The sequence below is a fragment of the Apodemus sylvaticus genome, chromosome 22 (assembly GCF_947179515.1).
Source record: "Apodemus sylvaticus chromosome 22, mApoSyl1.1, whole genome shotgun sequence".
Lineage (NCBI taxonomy): Eukaryota > Metazoa > Chordata > Mammalia > Rodentia > Muridae > Apodemus > Apodemus sylvaticus.
This window is the reverse complement of record NC_067493.1, coordinates 15,441,321-15,455,085: the sequence shown is the minus strand read 5'-3', so window position 1 is coordinate 15,455,085 and position 13,765 is coordinate 15,441,321. Positions and strand designations below refer to the sequence as shown.

Sequence of the window (13,765 nt, the reverse complement as noted above, 5' to 3'; positions counted from 1 at the left end):
GTTCTGGTACAACTGAAGAGAGTGACAGTGTATTCACATACATAAAATAAATAATAATAATAATAATAATAATAAAAGAGTCACATGAGAAGGCCGAGCTACACAGCAGTCACACATGTGGAGGGCCTGGGTCAGTCCCATGAAGGATCCCTGGTTGGCGGTTCAGTCTCTGGGAGCCCCTGTGGGCCCAGGTTAGTTGATTCTGTGGTGGTTGTTGTTGTAATGGTTTTTTTGACCCCTCTGACCTTCACAGTCCTTCCTCCCCCTCTTCCCAGGAATTCCCAAAGCTCTACCTAATGTCTGGCTGTGTGTCTCTGCATCTGTTTCTGTCAGTTCCTAGGTGAAGCCTCTCTGAGGACAGTTGGGCCAGACACCAATCATCAGGGCTGTGTCAGGGGTGGGCCTCCTCTCATGGCATGGGTCTCAATTATCATGGTTTTTAAATTAATTAATTTATGGGAGTACACTGTTGCTGTATTCAGATACAGAAGAGGGCATCAGAACCCATTACAGATGGCTGTGAGCCACCATGTGGTTGCTGGGAATTGAACTCATGACCTCTGGAGGAGCAGTTGGTACTCTTAACCACTGAGCCATCTCTCCAGCCCCCCACTTAAATCATGTTTTTAAAAAGGTCTTGCATTTATATACTGTGTCGTGTGAGTGAGTGTGTGTGTGTGTGTGCGCGTGCGTGAGCCTGTGGGTATTTGGAACACACTGAACTCCTCTGAGAGGCAGGCAGGTGCAGCTTCCATAGCGTCCCCCATCTCGTCAGCCCAGCTTAAGCGTGGTTCCTGCTGGGATAGGAGAGGACTTAGGGTTTCCTCGTGGTAGCTGGGTGTGTAGTGTCTTAGTCTGGGCTGCTATAACAAAATACCACAAGCCAGCTCTTTTATAAGCAAGGAAGGTGCACTGGCTGGTTCTGTGTGTCTACTTGACACAAGCTGGAGTGATCACAGAGAAAGGAGCCTCCCTTGAGGATATGCCTCCATGAGATCCAGCTGTGAGGCATTTTCTCAATTAGTGATCAAGGGGAAGGGCCCCTTGTGGGTGGGGCCATCCCTGGGCTGGTAGTCTTGGGTTCTGTAAGAAAGCAAGCTGAGCAAGCCAGGGGAAGCAAGCCAGTAAGAAACATCCCTCCATGGCCTCTGCATCAGCTCCTGCTTCCTGACCTGCTTGAGTTCCAGTCCTGACTTCCTTTGGTGATGAACAGCAATGTGGAAGTGTAAGCTGAATAAACCCTTTCCTCCCCAGCTTGCTTCTTGGTTGTGATGTTTTATACAGGAATACAAACCCTGACTGAGACAAAAGGTGTGTGCCTGAGAGTTTGGAGAATGGGAAATGTCAAGATGAAGGAATTTGCAGTTTCAGTAGCTGATGCAGGCTGATGCAGGCCGATGCCCTCTTGTTTAATGCTAACACCTCGTGTCTGTGACCTCTGAAGAATGCACGGCTCCCCCTTCCACCCCTGAACTTCATTTGTCAAGTTACAACCCCCTGTGTGATGTCTACTGACCTCCCGTCCTCCTAAGAGGAGTTGTATATAGTCAACATAGAGATGTAAGGGCCACAACATTCAGACCGTGCAGTGAGCTATAGCTGATGGACTTAGGGCCATGGAGTTCAGAAGGCTGCCAGCGTGTCCCCTGTAGTGCTGGAAAGATAGCGCCAGGTGACCTTGGCATCCAGTGACATCTGCTCCTTACCACACTGAGAAGTGACCAACAAATGAGAGCTTTAGTCAGTAACCAGTGGTCTTTCTCCTCCCTCCCTCCCTCCCTCTCTCCATCCGTCCCTTCCACTTTTTTTTCCCTGCCTGCAAAATCAACCAAGTTTTTTTTTTTTTTAAATGTGGACTCTGCCACAGTAACAAATACAAAATCTGATCTTTTAGACTGCATTTTGTCCCTCCACCCCCCATGTAGACAAAGAGTTAAAACAAAAGATAATAACCTCCCACCTAGTATAGCAAATATCGGTGGCAAGATTTGTTAAACAATTATTATTAAAGCGTCCTCTGTGTGTGTGTGTGTGTGTGTGTGTGTTCCAGGAAGCATGTGGGGCTTAAGACTCTAGATGCTGGTGAAATGCTGATCTTCCCAGGCTAGGTAGGAATGTGGGGCTTTATTCTGGGTGAGAAAGGAACCATGGGAGAATCTCTTTTTTTTTTAATTAAGCTGAAAAAAAAAACTCGTATTTTCCTGCTGAGTCACATGCTCTTATCTTAAAAATCTGTATTTTGCTCAGCTACTAGAAATTTTCGTGAACCTGTTACTCTTGTTTGACAGTTCTTTTGCTCTAAAAACAAACAAACAAACATGGAGTGTCTCTGTTTTCTAGGCTTGCCAAGCGATTGAAGAGCGAGGCCCAGAAGTCTGACTTCACAATTGATTTAAAGCACGAGGTAGGTCACGATTGGTTAGGTCTTAGTGACCCAGGAGTCACCAGGTCGAGCTCAGTGGCTGCTAGGACCTTCAACCGCTCTGTACCAAAGAAGAAATAGTCGTGCCTCTTACATTTTATATCTCGTATTAGTGCTTTTCCCCACACCCCCTCGTGTTATCCCCACTGAGATAATTTCACTGCAGTAAGGGGAGAAGGATTGGGGGAGGGGAAGGTTGAATCTCGTGACTTGTGAGTTGTTGCTTTTTGAGGTACACAGGATCCAGAGGTGAATGTTTACGAGCGTGCCAAAGTGTCATTGAAAATATCTCCATATTGCCCGGAGCATGAGTGCTGTGGTGCCCTCTGCACGTTGAGGCAGGGGCATGGCCCCAGGAGCATGGCTGCATCGGAAGCTGCTTCATGTTGACGCATGGAGCCCTAGCCAAGGACGGTCCACTCGCGAGCACGTTCTCTTGCCTCTTTTTTTTGTTTTGTTTTCTTTTTTTATTGTTTTTTTTTTTTTTTTTTTTTTTTTTTTTTTTTGAGACAGGGTTTCTCTGTGTAGCCCTGGCTGTCCTGGCATTCACTCTGTAGACCAGGCTGGCCTCGAACTCAGAAATCCATCTGCCTCTGCCTCCCAAGTGCTGGGACTAAAGGCATGAGCCACCACTGTCCACTCTTGTCTTTTTTTTTTTTAAATATTTATTTGTTTATTTATTTATTTAACATTTTAATCAATTATTTGGGAATCTCATACCATGCACCCTGATCATACTCACCTCCTAATCCCCCCATATCTGCCTCCCTCCACACGCTCACTTTTATACCCTCCCCCTCCTACCCCCTAAGCTGGAAAAAAACAAGTCCATTTTGTGTTATCCATATACTCACTGGAACACAGTCAGATTCCCAGTGGCCAGCCCCAACCACGGTCTTCAGGGAGGATGAGTTTTTATCTTCTTGCATCCTTGCCAAAAGCAAAGGATTGGTTTATTTTTCTTTTATGTGTATGAGTGTTTGTTTGCCTGTTTGTTTGCATGTGCAACCATGCATATGCTATACCTGCAGTGGCCAGCAGGGGGCATCCAATCTCCTGACACTTCTGAGTCACTGTTGGGTGATGGAAACCGTCCCACAGTCCTCTTCCAGACTGGAAAGTAGTCATATCCCAGCATTTGGGAGGCAGAGGCAGGCGGATTTCTGAGTTCGAGGCCAACCTGGTCGGTCTATAGAGTGAGTTCTAGTACAGCCAGGGCTACACAGAGAAACCCTGTCTCAAAAAGTCGTAGCTGCTGAGTCACCTCTCTAGCTAAATAGTGTTTTCTTGCATTGATTTTTACTCTCTCTTGATTGTGAGTGTCTGCTTGGCTCCTGGTTTTTCACTGTGACAATGATTGTTTCTATGAACCTTTTGGGCATGGGCCACAATGATCTGTGAGAGTTCTTCTATTGCAGATAATTTAAAACTTTTTTTTTTTTTTTAACTGCAACTTACTTTAAAAAGTCTGTTATCTTTTTCCAGGCTGGGCAGGTGTCTCGGTTGGTAAAGTGCTCATTGTATTAGTGTGAGGATCTGAGTTCAGATGCCTGCACTCACAGGAAAAGCCTGGTACAGCAGGCAGGCCCAGTGCTGGGAGGCAGAGAGGCAGACTCCGCAAGCGCGTCTCCAGCAAGGCCACACCTTCTAATCCTTCTCAGGCAGTTCTACCAACTTGGGACCAAGCATCCATCCAGACATAGGGGCCTGTGGGGACCGTTCTCATTCAAACCAATAGAGTGTTGCCAGGTTACTGCTGGCGACTCTGGGAAACGGAGCTGAGGCCTCCTTCCTGGTGGTGGTTTCTGTGCACGTCCTCAAAGAACTTTAGTGCTATCTTCGGTATTTTTTTTTTTTTGTCATCTCTGGGATTTTTTTGTTTGCATGTATGAACACTGATTCATGTTTAACTGTTCATAACTTGTAAAGCATCAGATCAGTCTATGTTGTGTTACCATTTTTTAAAAAAAAAAACCTGAGGAAAGTTTCTGTATATTAACGTATCAACTTGGTTCAACCTAACGTTCTTTCTAGGAGGCGTGTCCTGCTCCCTCCCCCCTCCCCCTCCACCCCTGGGACATTTTGTACCCTTTGATATCTGTGGTTTTGGCTTAGCTCTGTCCTCTCCGTTATTTCTTTGTCTTGAGCTAGATTGCCCTCTACATCTGGGACCAAGGCGGAGGACCGGCCCTCACCCCTGTGCCTGAGTTTTGTACTGAAGACGTGGATCCCCGCTGCGTCACCACGTTCCATTCTTTCCTACCTCTCTGTGTAAGTGAGAAAACCAACTTCCTCCTGGACCAGAGGAGGATGTGCGTATTGTGTGCATAACATTTACTTGTTGTGGACATAACATTATGCTGGAAATATATGTATTTAAACATAAACCAGCTTTTGCTGCAAGCCAGGCCGCGGCCATATGCCTTAGGCCTTCTAGGTAAGGTCTGTTGCTATTCCCGTCGTCTTCCGTATTGACCCAAGTCCTTCTGCTTAGCAATCAGACGCCAGTGCCAGGGAGAGAAGAGGTGGAGGGAAACAAGTGGTCATGTGAGGGCTCCGAGAAAGCGGGGGGGGGGGGGGGGGGGTGTGACAGGGATTCATGGGCAGGGAAAGGAAGGGGTGCAGTGGGCAGGGAAAGGCGTCTCCCCCATCCCTCCCCCTTCCCTCCCTTCTTTCCTCCTCCTGCACTCCCTCCGCCATCTCTCCTTCTTCCCTCTGTCTCCCCCCTCCCACGCTCTTACCTCCCTTCTCTCTCCCCCTCCCTCTCTCCTCCAGCTCTCTCCCCCTCCCTCACTCTCCCCCTCCCCAGCTCCAGTGCTCTCCTATGGCTGCTCACAACCATGTCACGGTCTTTTACATGCTTTGTATTTAAAGAATAAGGAAGTAAACTGAACTCACATTCTGGTGTTACTTCAGGGTCACCAGATATTCTGGAGATCCAAAGAAAGACCACAGTTAACATTCTTAACCACTCAGCCACGGCCTTTCCTGATTAGGAAGCCAGGGAAGGGACGCTCTGCCTAGGTCCACTAGAGGAGAGGCCTGAGGTGGCAGGACTTTGATTCCACTTCATAGAAAGGTCCAGGGCCTGCCCGTGTGCCTGCCCCTCCCACCCTCTCAGCCGGTGGGCTTGCTTCTGGTTTTCCATCTCAGTTCAGACTCTCATGGAGCAGACACTAAGTCTTTGTGCAGATCTAGGGCAGGCCTGTCTGTGGTTGACCCCTGCTATGACTCTGAAGGCTCTGAAATTAGATTGTTGACCTTTGTTGTTGTTGTTGTTTTTTTTTTGTGAAGGAAATATAGTCTATAACCTCATACAATGTATGTTGTTCTCAGGTCAGTTATGGAAAAAGTTGTGTGTACTCTCTTAAAAGGTACACACGCATTGCATACACACTACACACATACACACTACACATACACACACTGAATACACATAGCGCACACATATATATTGCCTACACACATTGTGCACACACTGCGCACACATCCACTACACAGACACACTGCATACACACACTGCACACACATGCACACATATACACACACACTGCATACACACACTGCACACACATGTACACACACACATACATACTGCACACACATACACTACACACATATACACACACTACACACATACACATTCATGCACACACTGCACACACATACACTACACACATATACACACACTGCACATACACACACACACACACACTGCATGCACACATTGCACACACACTGCACATACACACTGCGCACACACACCTTATAGTGCGACAATAGAGGGGACTTGTAATAGTTGCAGTTCCCAGTGGACTACCAGTCTTTTCAGACCTAAAACCTATTTGCTTTGGGACACTCTTGGTATCTTGAGTGACAAGACAGACCTGGGTACATCAGTGTGAACCAACCCCAAACTTTTTAAGTGGTGGCATCACCGCGACTCTTAGTGTAAGAAGACACGTAAGAAGCAGTGTTCTAGTTTGCTTATTGTTGCTGTGACAATCTGACCAAAGGAAGGTGGGGGAGGGGAAGGTTTATTTGACTTCCCATCTCCATCGCAGTCCACCAGGGAAGGACGTCAGGACAGGCGCTGGAGGCAGGAGCTGAAGCAGAGACCGCGAAGGAACACCGTGTACTGGCTAACTCTCCACGCCTTGCTCAGCCAGATTTTCAATACACACCAGGGCCACTTGTCCAGGAGTGATGCCACCCACCGTGGGCTGGGGCCTTCTACGTCAGTCTTTAATGGAGAGAGTGTCCCAGGGGCCAGGCTGATAGATGCAAGCCCTCAGTTGAGGATCTGCCTTCCAGGGAGGGGCTGAAAGTGTACATTGTCATCAGACCCCTCTGTGCCTCCTTCAGCCTGTGTGGGCTTCCGTCCACCCAGGGTTTGAAGCAGAGGGCATACTATCCATGGCCTAGACTCTAGTCCACAGTCAGGAGTCATGTATGACTCCCAGCACCACGTGTGGCCAGACCCAGAGGAGCAGTCGTCTCCTGCTTGTATGAAGTCATCTCCCATTCTTCTCCCTTTGTCAGAATCTCCACTAGATGAGAACATGAACAGACAACAGTAACTAACATTTGTTAGTTACCTGCCATGTGCTTAGTAAGTTAGCAGCGACAGCAGCTTCCTGGTGCTGTTAGTCCTGATCTCTAAATGACCAGGGGCGTCCAGAGAGCGGAAGGGACTTGTTAGTTAGTGTGGCTCTTGGTCTGCAGCTGCTGAGCTGGGTACGGGTGTGGGGCTGAGCTGGGGTACTGGGGCAAGACTGATCTGGGGTACCAGGGCAAGGCTGAGCTGGGGTACAGGTGCAGGGCTGATCTGGGGTACAGATGTGGGACTGAGCTGGGTACGGGGGTGGGGCTGACCTGGGGTACGGGTGCGGGACTGAGCTTGGGTACTGGGACAGGGTTGATCTGGGGTACCCGGCAGGGCTGATCTGGGGTACAGGTGCAGGGCTGAGCTGGGGTACGGGTGCAAGGCTGAGCTGGGATACTGGGGCGGGGCTGATCTGGGGTACCGGGGTGGGGTTGAGCTGGGGTACAGGGGCAGGGCTGATCTGGGATACAGGTGCAGGGCTGAGCTGGGGTACCGGGGCGGGGCTGATCTGGGGTACAGGGGCGGGACTGATCTGGGGTACTGGGGCAGGGCTGAGCTGGGGTACCAGGGTGGGGTTGAGCTGGGGTACAGGGGCGGGGCTGAGCTGGGGTACCAGGGCAAGGCTGATCTGGGATACAGGTGCAGGGCTGAGCTGGGGTACAGGTGTGGGGCTGGTGTGGGGCTGATCTGGGGAACGGGTGTGGGGCTGAGTTGGGGTACAGGTGTGGGGCTGACTGGGGTACTGGGGTGGGACTGAGCTGGGGTATGAGGGCAGGTCTGATCTGGAGTACGGGGGGGGGGCAGGTCTGATCTGGGGTACTGGGGCAGGGCTGAGCTGGGGTACAGGGGCGGGGCTGACCTGGGGTACCAGGGTGGGGCTGAGCTGGGGTACGAGGGCAAAGCTGATCTGGAGTTCGGGGTGGGGAACAGGGCTGATCTGGGGTACTGGGGCGGGGCTGATCTGGGGTCCAGGTTTAGGGCTGAGCTAGGATTCATGTCTTGGGAATGCAAGTTTAAGCTTGGGGGGAGATAGATAGGTTCAGGGCTGGACTCAGGACCAGTGCCTAGCTGGGCAGCAGGTTCTGTGCTGCCTGACTCCAGAGCCCACACTATCAGTTTTCCTACACGTCCTCTTTCTTCCCTAAAACTACCATGGAAATAGATATCTGTGGCACTAATTATTCTAACTATATTTAAGATCTACTCTGGGCATGAAGTCCGGGTAATGCTGATCTACAAATGTATGTAATGTGTTTTTTTTTCTTTCCCCTCCCCCCATATTTTAGGGACTACCAGTAAAGAAGGAGGAGATTTTTGTTGCAGTAAAAACATGCAAGAAATTTCATGCTGACAGAAGTACGTTTGGGGTTTTTCATTTTCCTTGAACTTTCGTGATTCCAAATGTCTTTGAAACAGTGTAAGCCAGGTGCAAATTCAAGATGGGAAATTATGCTAGTGGTCACCGAAGGGGAAAAGGCCGTTTCATCGGGGTTCCTCGCTGGGCCACTCCAATCCCCAAGATCACTTAGGAGAGGCAATTTTGTCTTGAAGCGTGAGTGGTCATAGCTCTTCTAAATACTGTTGAGACTCGCCTGTGGCAGCCTCGGAGACGGCGTGCCGGTGAAAGTCTGTTCTGTAAAGGCCCCATGGTATGGAAACCAGCAGACGGGCTACCAACAACGGCAATCCTTTGTATATTTATTTCCTGTGTACATGTTGGTACTTTTTAATGAAGAGCCACGGTTTGCTCATCATATGTTTGTATTGGAAAAGAGAAAAGAAGTTACCTTGGAGACACAGGTCTGTCTGACTTACAGAAACACCAGGGAGCAGATTTCTGGTGTCTCATTCTAGAAGCTTGCTAGTAATAGGGATAGTGTTGAAAGAAGAAAAGGCCCATCCTGGTGTAAATGGGCACAGTTCCTCTTTTCATGCCTCGTTTGAATCGGCACTTTGCCGATGCTTAGGACTGAACATTCCTTCGTATGATCTCATTTTAGCACTTTCATCTTTGCCTTGTGAAGACTGATCGCCCGGGGTGTGGCCTAATGCGGCTGTCATGGTCCTGGGATCAGGGTGTCGGGGAGATTCGTGTGTATTTTATGCAGTAGCACAATCTGAATAAGGTTATATTTTCAGGGAGAAGATATTTGTAAAACAAGAAGACTATTCTAATTTGAATTTATAGGGTTATCTCTGATGTCATCACTGATGGAAACCCAGTAATGAGTTAATGAGTCAATGAGTCGCTAAGCTTGCCCTGACTGGTCATGTCAAATCCCGAATCCTATTAAATCGGACTGAATAAATGTATTTATTATACAAGAAGGCTCCAGTTAACAGTCAATGAAGGAGGTTAAATAAGACTTTTTATTTGTTGTAAATTTAACCTAAATCTAATACCTGGCAGGGTTTTGGGGGTGCTTTTGGTAAATATTTTTGAGGAGCTAGAGAGATGAAGAGCACTGGCCGCTGATGCAGGGGACCTGCATTCAGTCTTCAGTGCCCGCATAGGGCTCACAACTGTGGAACTCCAGTTCCCGGGGTTTGGCGCCCTCTTCTGGCCTCCATGGGCATTGCACACACATCATGCACAAGCATTTATTAAAAACAAATCTTTAAAATGTTTGAAAAAAGATGGTAGGAAAATGCACAAGATGTTTTCTTTCTTTTTTTACTTCGCAGGAAAAATATTTACAATAATTTAGTTGATCTTGACGCTGTGCTCAGAGTAGTGATTATTTTTGCAATATTGATGTTAATAATGTAGAAGTAAGAGGAGTGTATTTTTCAGATGATAGCGAAATGAAAATGTAAAGGTTCCCTTCGTTGCATTTTTCACAATCTACAGAAGTGTTTGTTCATTTTGACTTAAGAATTTTGAATAATTTGGTTTTCTTCTTTAAGTCTAAGGTCAATTAAAAAAGATATCTATGAAAGCTTTTATACTTGGATTCAGAGTTTAAACATTTTTTTTTTAAATCACAAAATGTCAAACATTCATCTCAGATCTGAGGTGACTGAGACTCGAGACCTAAGGGGGGGGGGGTCTGAAGCTTCAAGTGTGGGTTTCTGCGGCAAGCTCTCTTTAAACTTCTGTGTATTCATATGTGAGGACAGCTGCTTTTTAGATTGGCCCCTCCTTTTGCTGGGTGGGGACGAAGCCTGCCCGCCCACTGGGCTCTGCACAGTCTCCTTGGAAACTCTAGTCTTGCACGGGAGAGATGACTCAGAGGCTAAAGACACTCGCTGCTCTCCTGGAGGACCAATGGTCAGTTCTCAGCTCCCATGTTGGTCAGCTCACAATTGCCTGTAACTGCAGCTCCAGGGGATCTGACATCTCTGGCTGTCATGCACACCTACCCACGTGCACACACACACACACACACACACACACGCGCATGCACGCACGCACGCATGCATGCACGCACGCACACAATTTAAAAATAATAAAATAACTCGCTAAAAAATGTCCAGTCTAAACACCAGTTGGCCCAAGAAAACTAATCAGTTATCCTATTAGTGGCTGACAGTGACATATAGCTACTAATCAATCTCTCCCTCTCCCTTTCCCTCTCTTTCTGTGCCTCTCTCTGTGTAAAACAGCCATTCCCTAATATAATCATAACTAGACAATTCCCCATGCTCTGGGAGTACTGAGGTCCCTTTGGTGTTGTAGAGAGGGCTGAGGAGATGCGACCCAGCAGACCCACATCCCGTGGCCTCTGGTTACCTGAAATGCGGGAAGTCTTGCTACAGTCACCTAATGTTATCAGGGTAATCAGGGTCACCTCTTGGGATTCTTAGTCTCATTAGCAAAATAAATAAATAAATAAATAAAAATAAAAATAAATAAATAAATTTAAGGACAGACTTAAATAGAAACTCCAAGAGAATTTAATTAGCGTTTAATAGAAAAACTCCAAAGCAGGGAAGACTAAGTCCTGACAGCTGCCCAGATGTTGGGGGGTGGCACCTAGGCGGAGGGTTTGAGTTCAGCATGTGTGCCTGAGAAGTCTAGAGCCCCAGAGAAAGCTTACTTGGGCTGTGGCCAGCATCTGGAAAAAGGAGATCAGTAAATAAGGAAAAGTTACATTTTTCTGAGGGTGGTCAGATGTAGCAGAAACTTCTTAGAGAGGCAACGGGTGCGGGAATTCTGGGAAGGATCGAGCCCGCTTTCCTGAGGGGCGGGTCCTTGCTTGCCTAATGGCTTGTCTCCACCCAGAGGTAGATTGCACGATTTACTTATTTATTTTATGTGTATGGGCCTTTGTTTGTGGACCTTGCACATTCTGGCGCCTGTGGAGGTCAGAAGAGGGCGTCAGGTCCCCTGGACCTGGAGTTAGGATGACTGTAAGCTACTGTGTGTGTGAACACAGGCAGGAGCAGCAGGCGCAGGAACCGCCAGCCCTTCTTCTCGCCAGCCCCAGCTACGCGCCATGTTTTTTGGCTAAGAGGTGGGAGCTTCCCTTAGGGAGTCTCTAGTGCTCCATTGAGCCAGGTCAGGAGGCAGGTCTGGGGCTTCTCTGCTCGAGCCTGACTACACTTGGATATATTTCAGACCGCAGTTGATAAATTGTCTTCGATATTCGTGTTGATGCCTGACTATGCTCAAGGTCAGGTTGAAGTTGGACAGGAGCCGCACAAGCGGGGTTTTCCTTTGGAGAAGCAACAGAGGAAGGATAGCAAGGAATTGAAGCCTGCGTGTGAGCCTGTGTGTGAGGCCTCCGCAGATGGGATTACTGTCCATGCAGAATACCCAGATAGGGGCTGGTGTCCCTTTTTTCCTGTTCTCTGGAAGTAGAAATCCGTAAAGGAACAAAGGCCAAATGACAGTCAAGGGAAGGAAAAATCAAACAGAGTATATTTTTGAAAAACCGAGAGTGGGTCATGCTGTTCCCCAGCTCTTGACTGCCCGTCTCCTCCATGGAAGGACAGGGACAGAATGGCAAGGGTTAATGCATGTGGAATTCGTATTTGTATGTCACCCTCATGGGCTGCTAACAAGACTTAGTTTGAATATTGTAGCTGTTTTACTTGTTTCCCTAACCACGAAAGGGCAACACTGCTACGGAATTTGCCTGGATTCCGACAGAAACAGATTAGAAAATTCTCAGAGCATAGCAAAAAGAATTTATTTATTTATTTATTTATCTATCTATCTATCTATCTATCTATCTATCTATCTATCTATCTATTTATTTTGGCTCCAGGGGGCAATACAGGTTGACACCATCTGAAACATGTGAGTAGCAGAAAAGACCCCTGAATTTTAATACACATCACAATGGCTTCCTCTCGGGTCCGGGGGTCCTCACTATGCAATGCGAGCTGTCAGAAACCCTTAAGTGTTTCCATTGTGTTGCTTCGTGGGGCCTCCGCGTGTCTCACACTCCCAGAGCAGGCAGTTTTCATCCACCACACTAGACACGATGTGATGCTTTTGCTATGAGATCCCTCTAATTAGATTAAGAGAGACTTCCTTGGCCATTAAGTTTTTTTTTTTTTTTTTCCTCACAGTTTCATCTGGCTCTTAAAAATAAACAACACTCTTGCTTCCAGATTAAAAAAAAAAAAAATTAGCTGTCTTTACTGCTGTAATCATGTCCAGGGAGGCCCTGAGCGGCTTCATTAGACCATGTCCGAGCTGCCATCTCTGATGAAAGAGGCGACAGGTATGGCAAAGACCCAGACCTGCGGCCAGCCACACTAGCCGGACAAGGTGATTGGCCGAGGGAGTCACGTGTTACCTGCTACCTGGCTGTTGAATGGCTGACCGTGTCCCAGTTGTTTTTGATCAGACAGAGGGATGCTTTGCAAGCGTAGGGACACTTTGCAAAAGAATAGGCATCTTTGTGCATCCCTGACATGGGAGGGGGGGGGGAAGGGGAGGCACAAATACCAGCTGACTGCCTATTTTTTGGTCTCTGACCCGAGCCTGGAGAAAAAGGTACATTTGCCTGCTGATAATAGCAAATTCCTCAGAATCCAAACAGCCCTCTACATGACATCTGATGTCATTCATAAAATGTTCAGATGTCCTTTGTAACAGGAGACAGGTTTACAGGTGTAAAAAGGGGTTATTCTGCTGTCCCTTACAGTGAGGGGTCTCACTGACTCTAGAAAGCTCTGAGAAGATTCATGCTACCTGTGCAGCTGGGATCTCTTCCTTTTTTTTTGAATAATAATTTTTGAAGAATAAACTTTAGCTCCGCTCCAATTTAAAATACCTTGGTGGGACACTCCCTTGAGAGCAGGATTCCCTATGATGTTTTTCACCATAGTGGAAAGTTTGGATGTGTGGTGTCCCCCATTGACTCAATGTTTGAACATGTGACCTGGATGAATAGTGTGAGCTCCAGGCTCAGGGAGAGGCCTTGCCAAAAATAAATAAATAAATAAATAAATAAATAAATAAATAAATAAATAAAGCAGACTAGGTGACTGTCCCCAAGCTCTCCTCTTGTCTTTGCTGACATGTGTACACAAGCACACACACACACACACACACACGTGCATGCACACACACACATGCATGCACACACACATATACACAAAATACATTTTAACTTTATTTTATATGTATAAGTGTTTTGCCTGCGTGTTGTATATGTAACCACATGTACACCCAGTGCCCGAGGAGGCCAAGAGAGGGCATCAGATCACCTGTACGCAGAGCTGCAGATAGTTCTGAGTCACCATGTGGGTGCTAGGACCTGAACCTGTGGGTGCTAGGA

At 47.5% G+C, this 13,765-nt stretch overlaps 1 protein-coding gene across 1 annotated transcript in view; it reads left to right on the top strand.

Annotated features, from left to right (window-relative positions):
- B3glct (beta 3-glucosyltransferase) overlaps nt 1–13,765 on the top strand; it is an 88,763-nt gene that overhangs the window by 55,034 nt on the left and 19,964 nt on the right. The window contains exons 8-10 of the mRNA XM_052168200.1: nt 2,341–2,404; nt 4,574–4,693; nt 8,315–8,384. Coding sequence (XP_052024160.1) covers nt 2,341–2,404; nt 4,574–4,693; nt 8,315–8,384 — 254 coding nt within the window. The remainder of the gene's footprint in view (nt 1–2,340; nt 2,405–4,573; nt 4,694–8,314; nt 8,385–13,765) is intronic.